Source organism: Panthera pardus, unplaced genomic scaffold (genome assembly GCF_024362965.1).
Source record: "Panthera pardus isolate Hobbes unplaced genomic scaffold, ASM2436296v1 HiC_scaffold_18, whole genome shotgun sequence".
NCBI classification, from domain to species: Eukaryota; Metazoa; Chordata; class Mammalia; order Carnivora; family Felidae; genus Panthera; species Panthera pardus.
Genome location: NW_026526743.1, coordinates 5,460,066 through 5,484,194, shown reverse-complemented (window position 1 = coordinate 5,484,194; position 24,129 = coordinate 5,460,066). Strand labels below are relative to the sequence as shown.

The window sequence follows — 24,129 nt, the reverse complement described above, 5'->3', positions numbered from 1 at the left end:
TTGCTCCATGCAAGTATTTTCGAGAGTCCTTCGGGGAAGGCCACTGTGCTAGACATAATTTTTTTTTAATGTTTATTTATTTATTTTGAGAAAGAGAGGGAAACAGAATCCCAAGCAGGCTCCAAGCTGTCAGCACAGAGCCTGATGCGGGGCTCGATCCCACGACCCTGGGATCATGACCTGAGCCACGCTTAACTGACTGAGCCACCCAGGTGCCCCTATGCTAGATACTATTGATGTGGGATCATAAGGCAAGCTAACATCCGCAACCCCCACCCCCACCAGGTGGGATACATGTGATATCCCTCAGGCACCTGTGGCTGCCCAAGAACAAAGGAAAAGGGAAAACGAATGGTTAACTGACCGAGGTCACAGTCAAGCAGGACAGGAATCCCGTGGGTTTACGTAAGTCTTGGTAAATTACAAGAAAAAGACAATCTTATCAATAGCCTAACCTCCAGAAACCCAGACTCAGTCTCCTGGAGCCTTAACATCACCCTCCCCTGCATAAAGATGTGGGGAACAAAGGCAAGAAGGAAACGGTAAATAAGATTAAATTTCCTTATAACCTGCAGTGCATGGAGGCCAGAGTGAAACATTCCTCCCAGAACTCCCTACAGTCTTAATGCTTTGCTAGAAAAAAAACAACTTTAGCTTAACAACAGCTAGGCTTCTAGTATCTTATAAGTCTTCTTTTCTTTAGCACATGAAAATCGTTTTTGGAAACCTCCCTTTTGCCTTTCCCTCCCCCAACTCCATAGTATATAACCAGTCACCTGTCACAGCCCCAGTGCGGCTCTTTCTGCCCACGGGTCCTGTTCCCATGCTTTAATAAAATCACCATTGTGTATCAAAGACCTCTGTCTCAAGATTTTTTTTTTTAATGTTTATTTTTGAGAGAGAGAGAGAGAGAACGAACACGTGCATGCACGCACCAGCAGGGGAGGGGCAGAGAGAGAGAGAAAGAGGGAGACACAGAATCCGCAGCAGGCTGCTGGCTCTGAGCTGTCAGCACTGAGCCTGACGCGGGGTTCGAATCCAGAAACCGCGAGACCATGACCTGAGCCGAAGTCAGACGCTCAACCAAATGAGCCACGCAGGAGCCCCTGAAGATTTCTTGGCCGTCAGCTCTGAACCCCCACCACCACTCCAAAACCCCACTGCTATGGAATAAAAGCTCAGAAGATCCCAGTTTTTTTTTTTAGGTTTTTTCTTTTAACTTTTTTTTTAACGTTTATTTTTGAGACAGAGGGAGACAGAGCACGAATGGGGGGAGGGTCAGAGAGAGAGGGAGACACAGAATCTGAAGCAGGCTCCAGGCTCTGAGCCGTCAGCACAGAGCCCGACGCGGGGCTCGAATTCACGGACCGCGAGATGGTGACCTGAGCCGAAGTCGGAGACTCAACCCACTGAGCCCCCCAGGCGCCCCAAGTTCCTAATCACAGTAAGAGTTTGCTCTAGAGGACGGTTGAATTGCAGCTCTGCCACCTTTTAGCTGTGAGAATATGAAGATATTAGTTTAACTGCAGTTTCCAAAATGGAAATGCAAGTTTTTATCACAGGCGACGGGAAACTGGTGCGTGCTGATGAGGCTTACGACGCCTCCGGCACCTGCGCGGCACGCGGTGAACGCTGGATAAAAATCAGCAAGTTAAGTAAGGTTATCAGGTACCTGGTTCTATTTGCACGTAACCCTGTCAACTAAACATTACCATCACGATTCTACCCATTTTGTGGATGAGGAAACTGAAGCTGAGTGCTGTTACATAATTTGCCTTGCGGTCACTCAGTCCGCAGAAGGAAGGAAAGAGAACCAGACCTTCCTCTGCCTTTTTTTTTTTTTAAACATTATTTTTCAATGTTTATTTATATTTGAGAGAGAGAGAGAGAGAGAGGGAGGCAGAGAGTGAGCGGGGAAGGGGGCAGAGAGAGAGAGAGAGAGAGAGAGTGAGACACAGAATCCGAAGCAGGCTCCGAGCTGTCAGCACAGAGGCCGACTCGGGGCTCAAACTCACCAACCGTGAGATAATGACCCGAGCCGAAGTCAGATGCTTAACCGACTGAGCGCCCCAGGTGTGCCTCCTAAATTGCACACAGCTGCCTCTATCCCACGTGGTCCCCTACCCGGTCAGCTTCCATAAACACCATCTCTTTCTCCCATTGTCTTCAGAGAGCTGAGGCTTTGAGCCGGCCACGCTGGTGTGTCTAAGCTTCTGGACATTTCCGTGCCCATCCACAACACCCTAGACAGCCCGGACTTTTCTAACAAAGATAAAACTTAAATTTACTGTACTTATGGGGCGCCTGCGTGGCTCAGGCGGTTAAGCGCCTGACTCTTGGTTTCGGTTCAGGTCATGATCTCAATGTTTTTGCGTTCGAGCCCAGCATCCGGCTACACGCTGACCGAGCCGAGCCTGCTTGGGATTCTCTCTCCGCCCCTCCCCTGCTTGCTCTCTACCTCTCCCTCCCAAAATAAAGTAAGTTTACTGCACTTAACCCCTACCTTCACCCCCAAACCTGCAGACATGCATCAGGACCCCATCACCTACCATGTCTTGACAATACATAATAAATTGCCTTCCAACGCCGCACCCACATGCAGTCATGACAGCAAGGGCCTCCAGAAATCCCCGAAGAGTGAACCACAGGATGGCCAGAAGGTCGCCTAATGCCTCCCCCGACACAACACGGTCACAGCCAGGCTCCACAGGCTGCCAAGAAATGTCTCTCTCCCAGGGACTGAGTTGCACAGGACCCGGAATAATCCCCAATACCGGCTTCCAGTTAATGCAACCCAATAGGAGATCCTCATCCATCTGTTCCACTGCCAATTTCTGACCCTTATCACGTCCACAGGGACCTAAGGAGAGGCCTTGGAAACCCCCACAACAGATTCCCTAGGCCTCCAGTCGATGGGCTCCCATAAGCTACCCTCAGCGCCCCACTGTACTGATTTCTATAGGTCCCCAAGTACACTAGTCCCCGATGTTACAATGGGGCCCTCCAAGTCCCCCAATCCCTGAAGCCGCTTGCCCCTGCATCAATCACTGCCTCCAGGGAGTCACTCCCCCAGCGTCCCCAGTGCCACCTGAGGCCCGTCCAAGAAGCCAGTTCGCCGTGCTCAAATGAACGACTGTCAAGGACCAACAGTATAAAAGTTGGTATTAAACCACACTTGGAATTTAAGTTCCCCCCAAATACTTACACACACGGAAAACACGCAAAGACTGACAATGACCGAGCCAATCACCCAACTCAGATTAGCAGCCGCCGCCTACCCCACAGCTCCCGTCACTAAAGACCCCATCACTCGCAGACCCTCGCCACTCGTCCCCCGAGCCCGTCACACTCACCGCAGAGCCGAGTTCCCCTCATTGGCCCCACAGGACGTCCACTGCTGACATCCTAAATCACCGCAGCGTCCCACGCAGGCGACGGACAGGTTAGACCCAGTTAACAACCTAAGCGAAATGGCCGCGCTGGGCCACTTCCGGCCTGGGTTCGATTCCCGTGGGCGTTTCTTGGCGCGCCGGCGATTGAATGGTGCGCAGGCTTAGTAGAAGCCGTGAGGCCACGCCCTGCCAGTAGTTATCATGGCGCACTACAGTCTATTCGGCGGTTCATCTTCTTACAGCGGTTGTCAAGGGAAGGACATGGCCGCGTCCATGAGGATTATGATACCGGAGGCCGCCATTTCCCAAAGACTTCCATTCCGTACAGCCAGGGAGGGGGTTTGCAACCTCACCAAGTCTTGGGATCCATCCCACCTTGGCAGATGTATTACTTACTTGTTTGCATATGTATTTCTAGGAGACACTGGCATTGTATATCCCGAAAAATACCTTTTCTTTGTATTTTCACACTGATTTAAAACTCCACACTCAGGAGGTGCCTGGCTGGCTCAGTCGGTGGAGCATGCGACTCTTGATCTCTGGGTTGTGAGTTGGAGTCCCACACTGGGTGTAGAGTTTACTTAAAAATAAAATCTTAAGAAATAAACAATTTTAAAGAAAGCTTTAAAAAATGAAAAATAAATAAATGCTCAAAATCCAGGTGTTCTGCTCCCTCTTCCCTACCACAACTCACCCTGCAACAGAGATGCTAATGGTGAGAGGCAAACGGGATCCCAGAGGGTGTTGAGTCTGGCACTCAAACTCTCCATCCATCACCAGATTCCCCTGGAGGCAGCTGGGACCCCAGGCTCTGAGGACTGGGTAGGCTGGGGGCTTGCTTCTCAAGGGTCCAGCTTAGTCTGGCAGGAGTTGCTGACAATCACGGAGACCAAACACAGGGACTGGCCCTTCAGGACTGATAGAGAGGAGCCATTCCCCAGTGTGCTGCAGCTGTGGTAAGAAAATGGTAGAGACAGAAAGAGAGAGACAAAGCCAGACCTAGTGTTCAGAAGTAATTCCTCTCTTTCTGTTTCTCAGTCCCCATTGTCTAATTATTTATTTACAAAGTTCTGTAGGCATTTGCTGTTGTGGGGAACAAAGGCAGAAGGAAAAGTAGATAAAATTAAATTTCCTTATAACCTGCAGCCCATTGACAGATACTTGAGACAGGTGAGTAGGATGTTCCTCTAGGAACTCCCGACTGTTTTAATGTTACTGCTTTGCTAGAGGGAAAAACAATCTTAGCTTGCGGTAGCTAAGACTTCCGGGATCCCGAACATCTTCTTTAGCATATGAAAATCCTTTTGGAAACTTTCCCAATCTTTACTTCTCCCAATTCCCAAGTATGTAATCAGTCACTCCTCACAACCCCAATGCAGCTCTTTCTGCCCTTGGGTCCTGTCCCCGTGCTTTAATATAAAAACCCTTTTGTGCCCCAAAGACATCTTAAGAATTCTTGGTGATCAGCTCCAAACCCCAATATTTCCACATCATTTATGTATTATGTATAATGTATGTATAATAATCCAGTACAAAGATTCTGGAGCTGGACTCCTTGCGTTTGAAGCCAGCTGTTCAGATTTGGGCAAGTTAGTTAACCCCTCTGTTCTTCAGTTTCTTGTTTCATAAAGTTGTGCTTTTGGCGGGGTACCTAACCGGATTTGTGTGAAAGCCGCGTGGTGGCATGGGTAGTGAAAGAATCCACCCAAGGCAGAACAAAGGAAATAGAAGTTTAATGAATACACCAGAAGGGAACTGGGGAAAAACAGTGAGGGAGACACTGGCTGCAGGGAGGTAGTGGGTGGGGGCTGTATTTAAAGGGGTAAGTGTGGCGTCTGTGTGGCTCAGTCGGTTGAGAGGCTCAGGTAATGATCTAGCAGTCTGTGAGTTCGAGCCCTGCATCAGGCTCTGTGCTGGCAATTCAGAGCCTGGAGCCTGCTTCCGATTCCGTGTCTCCCTCTCTCTCTCTGCCCCTCCCCTGCTTGCTCTCTGTCTCTCAAAAATAATAAACATTAAAAAAGAATTTTAAGGGGGAAGCCCCTTTTGGTATTTGGTAACTGTGCCTGGTTGTAAGTAACCCATTGATTAGTTAGGGCCTATGGATATTTTGAGGTGGGTCACCTTGATGTGGGAGCAGAAGGCAAGCCTTCACCCCACAAACACCCTGCCAGGTGGGATATGTGTGATATCCCTCAGGGACTCCCGGCTGCCCAAGAACAAAGGAAAGGGGGAAATGAATGGTTAACTGATAGAGAGCACAGTCATGCAGGACAGGAGTCTCCATCAGTTTACCTATGTCTTAGTAAATTACAAGAAAAAGGCAATCTTCCAGAAACCCATAGACTCAGTTCCCTGGAGCCCCAACATCACCCTCCTCTCCATAGTGATGTGGGGAACAAAGGCAAGAAGGAAATGGGAGGTAAAATTAGATTTCCTCATAACCTACAGCCCATTGACAAATACTTGAGGCAAATACAGAGTAGAACATTTCTCCAGGAACCCCCTACTGTCCAAAAGTTAATGTCCTACAGGAGGGAAAACAACCTTAGCTTAACAATAGCAAGGCCTCCCTTATTTTAGGAGTCCTCTTTAGCACATGAAAGTCCTGGAGGCCTCCCTTTTGTCTTCCCTCCCCCAATTCCATAGTATATAATCAGTCACTCTTCATAATCCCAGTGTGGCTCTTTCTGCCCAAGGGTCCTGTCCTTTAATAAGTCACCTTTTTGCACCAAGGACGTCTCAAGAATTCTTTCTTGGCCATCAGCTCCGGACCCCCACCACCACTGCCAAACCCCATCACCCTGATGGGCCTGGTTGTTTTCAGTTGATGCTCTGTTGGTCTCTGTGGGCCCTTTCTCTATTCCGTTGCTGTTGCCTAAAAGCAGCCTCTACAATGATCGTATTCAAAATGTTCTTAACAGTGCTTTTACGTAATAAGAATGAGCTGTCACTGGAGAAAAATATTCTATTTCATTCATTCAACAAATATTAGGTTCCTATCATGTGCCCAAGGAAAAAAAATGAAGGATTTTATTTTTAAGTAATCTCTACACCCAACATGGTGCTAGACCTCACAACCCCAAGATCAAGAGTTGCACGCTCCACCGACTGAGTGAGCCAGGAGGCCCCCAAGAAAGACTTGTTGAATTTTTTTTAATGTTTATTTATTTTTGAGAGATTGAGACAGAGTGTGAGCAGGCGAGGGGCAGAGAAAGGGAGACACAGAATCCGAAGCAGGTTCCAGGCTCTGAGCTGTCAGCACAGAACCCGACGTGGGGCTCAAACCCACTAACTGTGAGATCATGACATGAGCTGAAATCAACAGTTGAATGCTTAACTGACTGAGCCCCCCAGGTACCCCTGTAGTTTAGTTTATAAGTCAACTTCTAATGCTGTCATTCCCAACTCTGAGATTATATATAATGTATATATAATACACAATGTATGTGTGTATAAACACACATATTTATATTTATGCTTATATTTATATCCTGCCAAGTTTTCCTCTTTTCACCTCTGCCCTCCACATTTCCACACACACTCCTTCCCTCTTGCCTTACAGGATTAATTTCCACAACCTTAAAATCCAAGGCCATTTCGATCCACAGCTGTCTTTGCTCTGCTCTTCCTTCTTCCTAGCATGCTTTTCTACTCCAAAATCATCAGATATACACTTCTACTTGTCCATCTTACTCTGCTTAAGTCCCTCTTCCTCCGGGAAGCCCCTCTTGATTGTTGTCTCATTGAGCTGCCTCCTTAGCCTGAGTTACTACATCACAACACTCGTCATCATCATAAATTTCATTAAGCTTAGTCCAAATCTCCTGGTATTTTCTTTCTTTTTTCTTTCTTTTTCTTAGTAGTAGAGTTTGATTTTTCTGAGTTTGAGCCTTGACTACTCTCACCGTCTAGCACAATGACCTTTACCTAAGGGTGCCCGGAAATTTTACGTGGAGACCATATGGGTATTGCCTCTCCAGGACTTTTTGGTGTCTCTGCAAAACCCCCAGGTCAGACCACATCACCGAGGCTGCAGGTCTCTTCACACCCCAGCCAGACTCTTCCCAGCAGCTCTGATGGGAGCCACCAGATGCTCACCCAGCCTGGGGGAAGTGGAGTTGTCAGCAAGAGAGACTGAGAGATAAAGCCCAAAGGACATGCCTGCTGAGGCCCCAGAGGAGCAGGATGGACTGTACAAGGTATGCAGAAGCTCCAGGAACAGTTCTCTAAAACTTGAGGGCAGACATAGGAAGCAGTAGATTCTGGGTTCCCTGCTCCTGAGATACTACTCAGCAATAAAACAAGTGACCCACTGATGTATACGATAGCATGCAGGCATCACAAGAAGCCAGATGTAAAAGAGTCTACAATATGAATCCATCTTATGAAGTCCTAGTGTGACCCAAACTAAGCTACGGCGATAGAAATCAGTAAAGGCTGCCTCAGGGAGGGAGCAGTATGATGGAAATGTGTGTAGTGATGAAAATATTCTACATCTTGATTGGGGGGGGGGGTGAATACATTTATCAAAACTCATTAAAACCTGGGTACTATATATAAATACACTATACAAAATGTATTTATTATACACAAATATATTTGCATGTTATATATGATGAGTATATGTCATGCGTATATGATAACATGTATGTAAGATAGGGTAATGGTGGATACATGATATTATGCTTTTGTCCAAACCCATAAGACTGTACAATACACTAACAGAACCTTAGTTTGAACTATGGACTTTAGTTGATAATGATGTATCAATATTGAGTCCTTAATTGTAATAAATGTATTATGCTAATGCAAGATGTTAATAAAGGGGAGACTGTGATGAGAAGTGGGTATATATGGGAACTCTCTGTACTATCTGCTCAATTTTCTGTAAAATGAAAACTGTTCTAAAAAATAGTCTATGGCGGGGGGTGGGGCGGTGCGCCTGGGTGGCTCAGTTGGTTAAGCGTCCAACTTCAGCTCAGGTCATGATCTCATAGTTTGTGAGTTTGAGCCCTGCGTCAGGCTCTGTGCTGACAGCTCAGAGCCTGGAGCCTGTTTCAGATGCTGTGTCTCCTTCTCTCTGCCCTCTCCTGCTCGTGCTCTGTCTCTCTCCGTCTCTCTCAAAAATAAATAAACATAAAAAAATTAAAAAAAGAAACGGATGGGAAAAGTTGTTTATAATCACACCAATGCAAAATAAAGAAAATATAAATATAAAACTACTTTTCTAATCTTGAATTAGCAAAAGTGAAAAAAAGTCCATCATACCAGGCACTCTTATGGGGTGTCTGCAGATTTAAATGCATTGGAAAATGTCATGTTGGCTTCAAATAGAATTGGAAGAATCATCTCCACTTTCCACATAATGTGTCAATGAGGAATGCATTTTGCTCTAAATTACGAGGCAGACTTTCAGGAACCTTAATAAATAGGGTTTTATTTTTCTTTCTTTCTTTCTTTCTTTCTTTCTTTCTTTCTTTCTTTCTTTCTTTCTTTCTTTTTTTATGTTTATTTATTTTTGAGGGGGGGGGAGATGAACAGGGGAGGGGAAGAGAGAGAGAGAGACACAGAATCTGAAGCAGGCTCCGAGCTATCAGCACAGAGCGAGACGCGGGGCTCGGACCCATGAATCCTGAGATCATGCCCTGAGCCAAAGTTGGCCGATTAACCGACTGAGCCACCCAGGCGCCCCAAGGGGCCTTTATTTTTCTCACAGAACACGATGTCTAGAGGTGGGCTGCTAGGAGCTTCGATTTCAGCGGCTTGGCAGAGCCCACCAGACATTCTCCGGGGCAAATAAGGAGGAGGGAGAGGGGCCGGTTCCTCCCTGGTTTTCTCACTCCTAGGTGGGCCCAGTCCTGACTCAGCAGCTTTCCTGGACTGAGACCCTTCCACACCGCCCAGATATTCCTGAACTCGGGACCGAATCCTGCTTCAGCACCACGGACAGCGCCACATCCAGCTTTGTCTGGGCGGGAGAGCGCGCTCCCCGGTGGGCAGGTGCTGGGAGAATTGAGAGAGGCTTGCGGACGGATTTGAACGGGATAGGTGCCCACCACCCCCGCTCCAGTCTAGCTTTGCCCTTCCTAGACTCCTTGCCACCGCCAGAAAATTAGGGCCTTAGGGTCAGTCATACCCTTCGTGTGGGACTGCTCACATGCCCTTGGTTTCTTGCCTCTAGGGGCCAACTCGACCCCCAATCTCTTCAGAGATCCCTCCTTGTCTGGGATAAACCTTTATTCTCTTCCTCACGTCTTACAGACAGGAAGGGATTCTCTCCCCAATAAGCTGATCTCTTCCTCCCCCTTCCCCTCCCCCCTTCTCTTTCCCTCCCCCCTCCTGTCTCTCTCTCCCTCTTCCTCTCCACGTGTCCCTCTTTCCTCCTCCTTCTCCTCCTCCTCCTCCTCCTCCTCCTTCTTCTTCTTTTCTCTCTCTCTCTCTCTCTCTCTCTCTCTCACTCAGTCTCTGGCCAATACCCAAATGGAGCTCTGGAGGACTGAGAACAAGACTCACCACCCTTTCCTGATTCTAGCTGTGTCCCAAATCCTGAAAGAAGGTTTAAAAATATGCCTCTGTGTCTGTCAGATAAATGAAGGAATGGAATATCAGGAGCTGACTGAGGCATTGTCTTTGGGAGCCAAGGAAGACATTCAAAGTGTTTAGGCACATGTGGGACCTTGCTTAGATTGGGAAGAGTTCTGTGACCTCAGAGATGGAGCACTGTCCATGGGAGACTGGGAAGCTAAGTGAGCCTCCATGGAGGAGAGGAATTGTGGCACCTGGAAGAGTGTGGGGGAAAGGGGGAGAGAGATTCTGTATGTGCAGAGCTCAAGGGAAATGTGAGAAGAGGTAAAGACCCAGTCACAAGTTCTACCTCACCCTGAACCCAGGCTACAGATTCAAGTCTGGAGCTGGAGTCAGGGCTCCAGGCTCAGTCCCAACCTCTATCCCTGCAGACGAATTCAGCAGTTCAGCCAGTACTTCCTGAGGTCTCCAGGGTGGGTCTGACATGGAGAGGATTTGTTCCCAGGAGTGTCTTGGTGTTCTGTTCCTCCATCTTCATAAGAGGGTCTCCAAGAGGGGCGCCTGGAAGGCTCAGTCGGTTAAGCGTCTGACTTCAGCTCAGGTCATGATCTCATTATCTGTGGGTTTGAACCCCACATCAGGCTCTCTGCTGGCAGCATAGAGCCTGCTTCAGATCCTCTGTCTCCCTCTCTCTATCCTGTTCAAGCTCTCTCTCTTTCAAAACTAAACATTAAAAAAAAAAAAAAAAGAGGGTCTCCCAGAAACCTATCTGGGGAAAACAGACATTTAAACTCCACATCTCTCTTGAAGGAAGTGGACTGGTCTTCAGAAGTTGAGAGGCAGGGTTCTGGGGCACAGGAGGAAGGAAACCCCCTGCCCCCCCCCAACACACACAATGTGGTTCAGAGAGTTAAGGGCTCCACTTTCACTTCCTCTGCAGTGGCCTGAGGGAGAGAGAGGTCTCCCTGTTGAAGGGAGAAGCTGGGGACAGAAACCATTCATTGAATCCAGAAAGCATCCCCCCCTTCTACCATCCCTCAGATGCCTCCCCCTCCAAGCTGGGAGAGGATAATCATAAAGTGTTAAGGGAATCTATCTAGACTATTCTCTGCATCCCAGAGATGCCAATGCTGCTGTGGTGGCCACAACTGTGAGGGCAAGAGAGGTCTGAGGAAGAGGTCTGAGTGGGGCTGTGGTCAGACACTCTGCTTGCTACCATGGTCCCCGGAGGATGGTGTAAGTATGATTTGTATCCTTCCGTCAGTGACAGTGAAGGAGGCCTGTGCCTCCTATCCCATTCTGGACTGACTTTGACCCATCCACACCCACCTTCAGATCCAAAAAACATCATAATCCTTCTCTGGCCACAGACCCTATCAAAACCAAAAAGTGAGAACCTCCTCTTGGAGGGGCCCCCAGTTGGTCTCTGAGCATCAGATTTCCCCAAATTCAGACGAGTGGAAATAGTTTAGGATACAGAAATATGGGGGCGCCTGGCTGGCTCAGTTAGTGGAGCATACAACTCTTGATCTCGGGATTGTGGGTTTGAGCCCTATGTTGGGTGTAGAGATTACTTCTTTAATCTGCACTCTTAGTGAGGAGCCCAATGAGGGGGTTGGAACTCATGAACTGTGAGATCATGACCTGAGCGGAAATTAAGAGTCAGATGCTTAACTGACTGAGCCACCCAGCCACCCCTGTGTAGAGATTACTAAAAAAAAAAAAAAAAAGGACAGGATAGAGAAATATGGCTTCCAATATATGAGACTGTCTCTGAACATGACAAACAGCCAAAGCGCCCCAGGAAAGAACCCCAGAGATGGGAACTCATCTCCTTATCTAGAGGGTGGGGAAGGTGTACAGAGCCCTGAGGCTCATAGAAGGAGAGGACACTGTAGAGGTTGTACCCAGGATCACACTCCAGGGTCTGAGTCTTTTCATCTTCTCCAGCTTGTACCAGATGCCCCAAGTCTACACCCTTCTAACATGTAGTGCAGAGTCAATTCAGAATATAATTAGCGCTTTGCCAGGAGCTTGCGTAAGAGGATGCTTCTCTCCTCCCCAGACCCCAAGACCCCCACCCCTGAGTACTCATTCATGTCTTCAGATCCCAAGATCACAACCCCAGCACTACACATCAGGTGACCTCCCTAGGTCTGTGATGGACAGAACCATCTGAGAAGGTCAGCCCATGGTTAAAGCATGTATGTGATTTTCCAGGCCTGATCATAGGCAAATATGAAGGCTTTCCCTGGAGGGCAGACCCCTGCGGGTGGGGGTGGGGGGCTGGGAAGCTGCCCTCCCCGCTCCAGACTTGGTGACAGCCAGTGCATCAAAATCCCAGAAGGGAGTTCCTCCCGTCAAGGACTCAGACATCTCTGGCTGGTCATATGCTTTGCACCCTAGGCCAGCTGCCTTCATTCCTACCTCTCTTTATCTGGGTTCTTCAGGTGCCTCCACTGAGGCCTCCTGATGGGGGAAGGAGGAGGAAAACTTGAAGACACTTTCCCCACCCAGACTCTGCACTTGCTACCCCTAGCTCCCCACCCCCACCCCTTGCAGTCATTTCCTCTCAGTAATTCTCCTTCCACTGACCCACCCCCTACTCCTTGGTGATAAATTCCCACTTTTCCTTACTGTGTTCAGAGTGGAGTACTGGCCTCTCTCCCCTCCTGCCACACCCCATTGTGGTGGTTCCTGTGGCCCCAAATACAGTCTTTACCTTTCCTTAATAAGTGTCACAAATAATTTTTTCCTTGACAATCATATTTTTTTCCCTTTAGCCCCCAACCACCTTTCTCTGGGGGGGGAGGAAATGGAAAGCGGGGGGTGCTTTCTCCGATTTAGCTTCTTGCTTGTACAATATACCATCGCAGTGTGTGATTAAAGGCCTTGTTGTTACCTTTCATTTCGACTCATTGTTGCTTCAATTGCCTACTTAGTATCTCGCTTAGCTAAGCTCCAGCCACCACCTGGCTCAGCACCTACTACTGTTGCTGGTCAGGACACCTGGGTCCCTGAGGGCCTATGTGCCCTGATGCCTGACCAGAGACCTGGCTTCAGGAAGGAGAAGAAAGCCCACGGACAGCCTCCCCTCACCACCCCTCTGTGGATCCAAACAAAGGATTAAAACCAGCCCCTTCCCACCATTGAATTAGAACATGTTGTCATTCTCTGGTCCAAATATTGATAAGAATCTCGCTGTTGGGCCCTGGTAGGAAATGGCGCAGGTAGGGAAGAAAGACTCTGCTCTGGGGCAGTGATGCAAGTGGAGTTTCTGCTGCTCAGGGCAGAGGTGGGGTCTCAGAGCTCCAAGTCAGGGTGAAGTTGGGGTGGGGCTCCGGGAGTCACTCCAGTAGTCCCTCCCCCACCCACCGCACCTATCTTTCATTTTCAGTTCCTGAAAGTGTCTTAAATCACTCTTGCTTCCATTACCAAGGCTGCTGTCTCCACGTGGGCTTGGGTTTTCCTTTTCCCCAAAGTCACAACAGTTTCCTCTCTGACCTTTTGGCCTCCAGCCTCTCCCTTCCGGCTCTTCCCTACACTGGCCTCAGAGGGATCATGTTGATTACTATATGATCCTGCCCCTTTCCTGCTCAAGAACCTTCCATGGCTCCCCATTGCCTTCAGATAAAGCTCAAACTTGTCTGTCTTCTCCCACTGCTTGAACTAGTCGAGGGTCAGGACTGATTCAAATCTGTCCTTTTTTTTATTTCTATGATAGTTTGTGAGTGAATGAATGAATGAACGATATAAGTGAGGGTGTGTGTTACTTGTCCAGATGAGGACTCTTTCATACCTCTGACACTATGTAGGCTAGCCTGAGACCCATCCCGAGGAGGGCACCTCCACGAGGGTCCCGAGGCTCTGACTCTCCGGAGGGGCTGGCTAGGTGGGATTGTAACAACACTCCGACCTGCTGGAAGGGTGAACTTGCTTCAAGCTTATGCACTCCTTGCTTGCTGACTTCAGACCCTTTATCTGTACCAGAACTAGCTTGCTTTCTTTGAGGTTTGCAGCTCACTGGCCTTGAGGAGTGAAGGACCAGACTTTCCCAGAAGAGAGGCGGGACTCCATTCGAAGACAGCTGCCGTGGATGCCAGCCAGTCTGTTCAGGGTCATGTATCAGGTCCATGACTAACCACTTGGGCACCTGCTTCTCCTGCACTCAGCTCCCCTCCCTTTTCCTGTGCCGTCTTCCCAGGTTGCCAGCTTCCTGAATAAAGCACCATCGACTCGTCTTTCGAGTATTGATTTTTTTTCTTTTCTTTTAATTCCAGTATAGTTAACATGCAGTATTATATTAGTTTTAGTTATACTGGTTTACATGACTATTATTTATTTCCAAGCGGTGAGCGGCCGCACCTGACTTCAGGACCAGCTTCCTGTCCAGTTAACAGCTCTCGGCTACAGACAACTGGGCATGAGCCCAGGAGGCAGAGCTTGGGGGCTCCTGTCCTTCCTTACTGCCTTACTTGAGCAAGACCCTTGCCTCCTCTGAGTCTCAGGACCTGCCTGCCCCACGCAGAAAGGGGACCAGATTATCTCAAAGATTAATCACAGCTGACTGTGAGTCTGAAGTTCTCTTTTCTAGGTTTGTGGCCTCTTGTACCTACCACAGGCTTCCTGTCTGAACTTCCTCTGTCCTCCCACAGCCCACAGATTCCTTTCTCTGTCAGAGGGGCCACAGAAGGCAAACTGTCCCAGGGCATGACAGAGGGATGCCGCTGTGGCTGCTGCTGCTGTGTGGAGGTGAGTGAACCGAGGGGAGAGGGAACCCCATTTGGGGGAGGCATCGAAGCTCCGAGCTGAGTCTTTTCCTCTCTCTCCAGGGCCCCTGCTTCGGGTTCTGGGCTACCAGCTGGAGCTACAGGAGTCCGTGACTGTCCAGGAGGGCTTGTGTGTCCACGTGCACTGCAAATTTTTTTTGCCCTGGTTTAGCTTTGGATTCATCCCCATATCTTGGTTCCAGAAAGGGGCAAATGTTTACTACGATCCTCCAGTGGCCACAAACAAACAAGACAGGAAGCTGCATGAGAGGACCCAGGGCCGGTTCTTCCTCCTTGGGGACCCCCAGACCAAGGACTGCTCCCTGTACATCACAGATGTCAACATGGGGGACAGTGGGACTTACTTCTTACGTGTCGAAACACACTCATATCTATATAATATGCTTTCTCTGAATGTGACAGGTATGGGAGGGGCCCAGGGAAAGACCCCAGGGTGTGGGGCATCAGAGATGGAAAAATGAAGGTTCTGTGCCCTTTGGGGGTGGTGTGGAGTGGAGACGGGCATGACAAGACACTGGGGCGGGCTGACAAAACACCGAGGGGCCCCAACATTGTGTCTGTCCTCACCAGCTCTGACCCACACACCTCACATCCTTACCCCGGGGACCCTGGAGTCCGGCCGCCCCGGGAACCTGAACTGCTCTGTGCCCTGGGCCTGCGAGCGGGGAATGCCCCCCATCTTCTCCTGGACGTCAGCCGCCTTCACCTCCCTGGGTCCCAGGACGCGCCTCTCCTCAGTGCTCACCCTCACCCCACGGCCCCAGGACCACGGCACCAACCTCACCTGTCAAGTGCAATTCCCTGCAGTTGGTGTGATGGTGGAAAGGACCATCCAGCTCAATGTCACCTGTGAGTGGAGGGCCAGGAGCACCCAGGTGCCTGAGGGGTGGGGCCAGGGCAGAGCTAGGCTGTGGTTTAACAGTGGGGTCTTGATAGCTAAGCGGGAAGGGAATCCCCTTATCTGTGGCCCCGGGTCCTGGGGGAATGGCCCACCACCCACTCCTCCGTCGCCATGAATGCCGAGGCAGCCTCATCCTTCTGTCCAGATGCTCCACAGAACACGGCCATCAGGATCTTCCAAGGAAACAGAATAGGTAGGAAAGAACCTCTTTTCTCCGGGGCTGAGGTGGAAACCCGGGCTCTGCCAGGACAGCCCTACTTGGCTCTCAAGCTTCTGCTGGCCAGGAACAGGCCTGAGACACATACAAGAAGCCGGACACTGAGTTCAGACAAAGGGAGCGGTGGGCCGGCCAGAGGCCTGCACAAACTTGGACTCCCTGAAGTTAATGTTTGTGCACCATATGTATCCCCTGTCTCAGCCCTCGGGCCTCCATCTGCTGGACGGTGGGGGCAGCTCCCGGGCAAACCATCCCGGTCTCGACTGCAGGCCTGCTGCCTGGACTCTGCCAGTCCCCTCCTCAGAGCGAGTGTGGACATCACAAGAGGAGAGAGTCACCGGCCTCACCCAACTCCTCTCTCCCTCTCTGCATCTCTCTCCCCCAAAGCCCTAGAGACTCTGCAAAACACCTCGAACCTTCTCATCCGGGAGGGCCAGGACCTGCGGCTGCTCTGTGCTGCTGCCGGCAACCCCCCCGCCGAGCTGAGCTGGTTCCGGGGGTCCCCTGCCCTGAATGCCACCCCCATGTACAGGACCCACATCCTGGAGCTGCCTCAAGTCGGGGCTGCCGAGGAAGGAGTCCTCACCTGCCGAGCTCAGAACTCGCTGGGCTCCCAGCACGTCTCCCTGCATCTCTCTGTGGTCTGTGAGTGTGGGGACCCCCAGGGGGGGGGGGTGCGAGACGCCCGGAGCCTGGGGAGCAGAGGCGTCGCTGACCCTGCCCCTCCCCCCCCCCCTGCAGGCCCCCCACGGCTGCTCGGCCCCTCCTGCTCCTGGGAGGGCGAGGGGCTGGGCTGCACCTGCTCCGCCCGAGCCCGGCCGGCCCCCACCCTGCGCTGGCGGCTGGGGGAGGGGCTGGTTGAGGGGAACCACAGCGACGCCTCCTTGACCGTCACCTCCAGCTCCGAGGGGCCCTGGGCCAACAGCTCCCTGAGCCTCAGGGGGCCGCTGGGCTCCGACCTCAGACTCGGCTGCGAGGCCCGGAATGAGCACGGGGCCCAGAGCACCGCCGTCCTGGTGCTGCTGCCAGGTCTGGGGGCTGTGGGGAGGTGGGGTGGGTGGGGGGTGTTACCTGAGGACTAGGAGCTTGGTCCTTGCACTACATCCCTTGCTAGGGAAGCTGCGACAAAGTCCCTCAAAAACTGGGCAGTTCAAACAATGGAGATTTACTGTCTCCCAGTTCTGGATAGAATCAAGGTGTCCACAGATCAGTTCCTTCTGAGACTGTGAGAACCTGTTCCAGCCTCCCCCTGGCTTCTGGTGTTTGCTGGCAATCTTTGATGCTCGTCAGCTTGTGCAAGCATCACCCCTTCTCCGCCTTCATGTTTCCCTGGCACCCTCTTGGGTGCGCGTCTGTGTCCCCATTTTATGAGGACACTAGTCATATTGGGTTAGGACCCACCCTAGCGATCCCATTTTAACTTGATTACCTTTGTAAAGACCCTGTTGCAAGGAAAGTCACATTGTGAGGGTGGAGGGATGTACCAGAGGGCTGGGACTTCAGCATAGGAATTTGGCAGGGGACAAAATTCAGCCCCCAAGAGCTTCAGAGAGATGGGGCTGGGGCAGGGAGGCACCTAAGGCCCCAAATGGAGCAGTTGTAGGCTTAAGATCTTTAGTCCTGAGGCTAGGGGAAGGGGCCGGTCCAGCGTGCACAGGGCAATGGAATGCCATGTGATGGGTGGCGGGGGGACACAGGATGTCATGTATTGGAACTGGAGCTTACACAGAACTCAAATTTTCTGCAGATAAGCCAGAACCCAGGGCCAGTGGCGTCCTGGGAGCCGTCGGGGGAGCGGGCATCATGACCCTGCTATTTTCTCTCTGCCTTTGTCTCATCTTCAGGTGAGAGTGGGCTCCAGGGATGGAGGGAGAGGCCTGGAGTGGAAAGGGCATGAGGTCATGGAATCTCAGAGAGCCTGAGCTAGAGGAACTCGGGCTGGTTGGAACTCCAAGAGCCAGGGAAGGAGGCTGCGTGGTGGAGTGAAGCATCCCGTAGCCAATCGGGCCAAACCTGGGTTCTCTTCCCAGCCCCTGGTCTGGCTCTTGGATTAAGGGAAGCACTTGGAGACTGGACCCACACCCACCTGCCTCCTTCTATGCTCTTCGTGGGATGCAGGGGATGGTCTGCCCGCTGCATGCCCCAAATAACCAGGCTGAAAGTCCCGGGGCTGTTCCCTTAGAGTGAAGACCCTCAGGAAGAGAGCAGCCCAGCCAGTGCAAATCATGGATTTGAACCCAGCCGGTGACTCAGGCTCTGGGGTGAGTGACAGACCACGAGCTCCTATCCAGCCTATGCCTTTTGGAAGCCGCCCTCAGCGAATAGTCGAGCATTTCCCTTTTTAACATCCAACACTTGCTCCAGTTCCAGTTTTAAATTGTTGACTCAACTGCTCTAATCCTTGTGCTTCTGATGGAGTGGGGATATAATCCGGTTGCTCGTTGGGGGGTATTTATGCCTCCTATGTCAGAGTATTGCATTCCCCTGGACTATTAGCCTTTTTCTTGTGGCATTGGTTACCCAGAAGCGTAAGGGCCCAAGCTTAGCGTGGGTGAGACCCACTGAGTAGGGAAGTGGTGACTCGAGCCCTAGGGTAGAGACTGGGGCACCCCGAAGTCACATTTTGCGCATCACTCCCATTTTGCATCCTTCAAATCTACCACTGTCGATGGTAGATAAATATCAACCTCATTTATTATATGCACTTTACGTATAATAAAACGCACCCATTTGAATGTGAATTTTGACAAACGTGTTTGCCCTGTAACCATGTTCTCGATCAAGATGTGGAACATTTCCAGGGCACCTGAGAGGCTCAGGTGGTTAAGCGTCTGACTCTTGGTTTGGCTCAGGGCATGATCTCACAGTTCATGGGTTCGAGCCCCGTGCTATCAGCTGCTTGGGATTCTCTGTCTCTCTCTTTTTCTGCCCCTCCCCTGCTCTCTCTCTAGCTCTCAAAATAAATAAATAAACTAAAAAGAAATAAACCATTAAAAAAAAAAGATGTAGAACATTTCCATCATGTCCCTAAATTCCTTTGTTCCCCTGCCTGGTCAGTTCAACCTTTCCAGAAATCACTGATTTTTATCACTGTGGATTACTTTTGTCCCTTCTGGGACTTTATATAAAAGGAATCATGCAGGGGCACCTGGGTGGCTCAGTCAGTCATGTGTCTGACTTCGGCTCAGGTCATGATCTTGCAGTTTGTGAGTTCTAGCCCCATGTCAGGCTCTGTGCTAACAGCTTGGAACCTGGAGCCTGGTTCGGATTCTGTGTCTTCCTCTCTCTGCCCCTCCCCTGCTCATGCTCTCTCTCTGTCTCTCAATAGTGAATAAACATTTAAAAAAAAACCCTAAAAACAAAAAGAGGAATCATGCAATATTTACTAATTTATCTGGTTTCTATCACTTCATGAAAAGACACAAAAATCCTAAACATGTATTCCTTCCATAACAAAGCACCATTCATCAAAATAAGTATACTTGAAAACTGACAGAACAGCAAGGAGAAATAGACATACTGGCAATCGTAGCTGATGATTTCAAACTCTTCTCTCCATAACTGGTAGAACAAGTACACACAAAATCTTTTTTTTAAGTTTATTTATTTACTTCAAAAGGGAGGGAGAGCACAAGCAGGGGAGGGGCAGAGAGAGAGAGAGAGAGAGAGAGGGAGAGAGAGAATCCCAAGCAAGCTCCATGCTGTCAGCACAGAGCCCAACATGGGGCTCGATCCCATGAACTGTGAGATCCTGACCTGAGCCGAATCCAAGAGTTGGACGCTTAACTGACTGAGCCACCCAGGTGCGCCACCCCCCCCCCCCATATCATTTTAAAAGTTTAGTTTACGTAATTCCCTGTCTTGTTTCTCCTTGGTGGATCTTGGGGAACAGAACCCTTAACATGAGCTAAATCCCCATCTTGTCGTGAATCACGACATATATCTTCCATTTCTTTACCTTCAAATTCTCAATTTTTTTCCTTTAAGCGAACGTCTCTTGTAGTCAGTACAGTATAGTGGTTCAAAGCATGGACTCGAGCTGGGCTCCTGCATTCAAATCCCATCTTTCCCTACGGACAAACTGGGTGACCTTGGGCAAGTGGCACACACCTCCGTTTATTTTTGGTGACATGGGAATGTTAAGAGTATAGAGGGTAGTTACAAGAAGCGTCTAGAACAGTAGCTGGCACGGAGTAAGCACAGCATTCATTACTACAGTCAGAGTCGTTACCTCCTCTAGCAAATAAGTCCTAAGAGCGGTTTGTTTTATAGCTATTGTTTTATTCCCTCTTGTGTCCCCAGAGACCAGAGAAATGCCCAACAGTTTCCTCTTAATCCGAGAATTACTTCTCGTTTTGCCTCTCTCAGCGCCTGTGTGAGGGCTTGTTTCTTTTTTTTTTTTTTCTTAAGCTTATTTATTTATTTTTGAGAGAGAAAGAGAGCTAGAGCTTGCAAGTGGGGGAAGAGCATAGAGAGAGGGAGAGAGTGAATCCCAAGCAGCCTCTGCGCTGTCAGCGAGGAGCCAGATGCAAGGCTCGAACTCACAAACTTCGAGATCATGACCTGAGCCGAAACCAAGAGCTGGACGCCGAACCGACTGAGTAACCCAGGCACCCCTGTGAGAACTTGTTTCTTGCTGCTGTCGCCTGAGGGTGTCACGGGCAGGGAGCAGGTGTGGGCGAGGGTGTCTGGTTGCCATCTTGACTGCGGGAACTGACCTCTGCTCCACCTTCTAGAGCTTGTCCAGAAACGGGATATGTCATCCATGGCCTTGCTTCATATTTCTAAATGTCTCCTAACCCAGATGTAGAACTTGGAACGTATTTGTTTTCTATTTGTTTAGTAATTGCCTCTCCTAGGAAACCATAAGCTGTGTGGTACCAGGATCTGTTATCTGCTTTCTTTGTCACCCCACGCACTGCACCTCACACACTGGCTGGACAAAGGACGGGACTATCATTGGAAAGAATTGGTTTTGAGTCCTGGCTCAGTGGTGCCTTTATTTTATTTTATTTTATTTTATTTTACTTTACTTTATTTTGAGAGAGTGATCAGGGGAAGGGCAGAGAGAGAGAGGGAGGGAAAGAATCTTAAGCAGGCTCTGTGCTGAGCACAAAGCCTGCTGACACTGGGTTCCATCTCAAGACCCTGAGATCATGACCTGAGCCCAAATCAAGATCCGATGCTTAACTGACTGAGCCACCCAGGAGCCCCAGTGGTGCATTTATATAGATAGGTGTCTTCAGGACAATGTATGTATATAATCTCTCTTAGCCTTGGTTTTACTATTTGTGTGATGAATGTGATAATAATATCTTCTCCCAGCCTTTAAAAAAAAAAAAAGTAGGGACACCTGGGTGGCCCAGTTGGTTAAGCACCTGACTTTGACTTTGGTTCAGGTTGTGGTCTCACAGGTCATGGGTTCAAGCCCCTCACTGAGCTCTCTGCTGTCGGTGTGGAGCCCACTGTTCCCTTCTGTCTCTGCCCCTCCCCTGCTCTCATTCCCTCAAAACTAAATACATTAAAAAAAAAACAAAAAAAATTTAAAAACGTAATGCAGTTAAGATAAACACCGACTAAGGGCTGGCCAACCTTAATTATTAAACATTCAAAAATAAATGAATGGGTGAATGATAAAAGTTCCATCAGGGCCCTTCCCCTTCTGGCCCTTGGCTGCTTTCTCCCAGACCCTGCTGACTGGCTCCAAATTCCTCCTCTTCCTTCCACTCAGGCGCATCGGCACCGGGTCTGGACAGACATCCCTGCAGACCCCCCAGCTCCTGCTGGGACTAGCCCCATTTCAGGAGAAGAACAGGAACTCCACTATGCTTTCCTCCGATTTCCCAAGCTGAAGCCTCGGGAACAGGAAGGCATCAACACCGAGTACTCAGAGATCAAGACATACAAGTGAGGAATTGTTTGTCTCATAGTTCTGGAGCCTGGAAGTCTGAGATCACGTGTCAGCAGAGGTCTCTCTCCTTGGCTTGTAGATGGCCGTCTTCTCCCTGTGAACTTACCTGGTCTTCCCTCTGTGTGTCCGTGTCTCAATTTCTTCTTCTTTTTATTTTTTTAAACATTTTTTAACGTGTTTTTTCTTTTTGAGAGAGAGAGTGCAAGCAGGGGAGAGGCAGAGAGAGAGAGAGAGAGAGAGAAGGACAGAGGATTCGGATTCGAAGCAGGTTCTGCTGATAGCACAGAGCCCAGTGCAGGGCTCCAACTCACGAACCATGAGATCATCACCGGAGCTGAAGTCAGAGGCTCAACCAACTGAGCCACCCAGGTGCCCCTCAATTTCTTCTTCTGAAAAAAAAATTTTTTTAACGTTTATTTATTTTTGGGAGAGACAGAGACAGAGTGTGAACAGGGGAGGGGCAGAGAGAGGGAGACGTGGAATCTGAAACAGGCTCCAGGCTCCGAGCCATCAGCACAGAGCCTGATGCGGGGCTCGAACTCACAAGCCATGAGATCATGACCTGAGCCGAAGTCGGACGCTTAACCGACTGAGCCACCCAGGCGCCCCAATTTCTTCTTCTTATAAGGACGCCACATATACTGGATTAGGGCCCACCCTAGCGACCTCATTTTATCTGAAATTGTTCCTTTAAAGACCCTACTCCTGTAGTCACCTTGAGAGTCCTGGTCGTATCCCTTCTGCCAATTCCTTCTAGTTTCCTAGTGTCCTGGTGTCTTGTCCAGCTTCCCACTGGACAGTAAGTAGTGTGTCCTGGCCAGTCAAATTCCCCCCCATCTCTTCTCAGAAGAGAATGGACTTCTCCCTATGTGTTTGGAGAATGCAAGGCAACATAAGTTAATGAAAGACTGCCTCCCCATGTTTAGATATTGGAATGATGAGGCGGGTAAGGCGCCCCTGAAATGTCAGGATTCAGGGGCGCCTGGGTGGCTCAGTCAGTTGAGCGTCCAACTCTTATTTCGGTTCAGGTCATGATCTCACAGTTTCATCAGTTCGAGCCCCATGTCGGGCTCTGCACTGGAGCCTGCTTGGGATTCTTTCTCTCTCTCTCTCTCTCTCTCTCTCTCTGCCCCTCTCCCCTGCTTGTGCATCCCCTCTCTCTCAAATAAAATAAAAATTAATTAAAAAAAATAAAATGTAGGGGCGCCTGGGTGGCTCAGTCGGTTGAGCGTCCGACTTCAGCTCAGGTCATGATCTCACAGTCTGTGAGTTCGAGTCCCGCATCAGGTTCTGTGCTGACAGCTCGGAGCCTGGAGCCTGCTTTGGATTCTCTGTCTCCCTCTCTCTCTGCCCCTCCCCTGCTCACAGTCTATCTCTCTCTGTCTCTCAAAAATGAATAAATGTTAAAAAAATTATAAAAATAAATAAAAATAAAATAAAATAAAATAAAATAAAATAAAATAAAATAAAATAAAATAAAATAAAATAAAACGTAGGGGTTCCTAGATGGCCCAGTTGGTTAAGCTTCCAACATTGACTTAGGTTGTGATCTCACGGTTCATGAATTCAAGCCCCGTATCAGGCTCTGTGCTGGCAGGGCAGAGCCCGCTTGGGATTCACTCTCCCTCTCTCCCTGCCCCGCCCTGCATGGTATCTCTCTCTCTCTTCCTCTCAAAATAAATAAGTAAGCTTAAAAAAATAAAATGGAAAGATTCAGAAAGGTTGAAATGACAAGATGTCGAAAGAGATACCATGCACCATGCAAGCACGAAACAAAAGAAAGCTGGTGTTGGTGTCCTAAAATCAGATGAATGAGTCTTTGAGGCAAAAGGCATCAAGAATGGGCACTTAGTAGGGCGCCTGCGTGGCTCAGTCAGTTTAGCGTCCTACTTGTGCTCAGGTCATGATCTCAAGGTTCGTGAGTTCCAGCCTGCTTCAGATCCTCTGTCCCCCTCTCTCTCTGCCCCTCCCCCTCTCGTGCGGGCACCCTCTCTCTCAAAAATAAATAAACATATAGGGCGCCTGGGTGGCTCAGTCGGTTGAGCGTCCGACTTCGGCTCAGGTCATGATCTCACGGTCCGTGAGTTCGAGCCCCGCGTCAGGCTCTGGGCTGATGGCTCGGAGCCTGGAGCCTGCTTCCGATTCTGTGTCTCCCTCTCTCTCTGCCCCTTCCCCGTTCATGCTCTGTCTCTCTCTGTCTCAAAAATAAATAAACATTAAAATAAATAAATAAATAAACATTAAAAACAATGGGCACTTCATAAAGATCAAAGGCTTAATTCACACACACCCCAAATATACAAGTGTAATATGTAGGCATCTACAAATGGAATTTTGAAACACACAAAGCACAAATAATCACAGAATTACAGTTACTTGTCACAGAGAGCTCC

The 24,129-nt window shown here is 49.5% G+C and overlaps 1 protein-coding gene across 1 annotated transcript; it reads left to right on the top strand.

Moving 5' to 3' along the window:
• Positions 1-14,285: 14,285 nt before the first annotated feature.
• On the top strand, positions 14,286-23,938 carry LOC109252956 (sialic acid-binding Ig-like lectin 5). The gene is made up of 9 exons (XM_019425456.2): positions 14,286-14,669; positions 14,750-15,109; positions 15,278-15,556; positions 15,754-15,801; positions 16,213-16,470; positions 16,567-16,854; positions 17,573-17,669; positions 18,008-18,086; positions 21,557-23,938. The coding sequence occupies exons 1-9, from the start codon at positions 14,639-14,641 to the stop codon at positions 21,734-21,736; spliced, it is 1,620 nt and encodes a 539-aa protein (XP_019281001.2). The 5' UTR covers positions 14,286-14,638; the 3' UTR covers positions 21,737-23,938.
• Positions 23,939-24,129: the final 191 nt, after the last annotated feature.

What these genes read in the sequence shown, in the direction of transcription:
- LOC109252956 (XM_019425456.2), top strand. Translation starts at nt 14,639, where the DNA reads ATGCCGCTGTGGCTGCTGCTGCTGTGTGGAG. An exon ending in CTTCCAAGGAAACAGAATAG is followed by an intron (nt 15,802 to 16,212) that starts GTAGGAAAGAAC and finishes TCTCCCCCAAAG; the next exon opens with CCCTAGAGACTCTGCAAAAC. An exon ending in CCTGCATCTCTCTGTGGTCT is followed by an intron (nt 16,471 to 16,566) that starts GTGAGTGTGGGG and finishes CCCCCCCTGCAG; the next exon opens with GCCCCCCACGGCTGCTCGGC.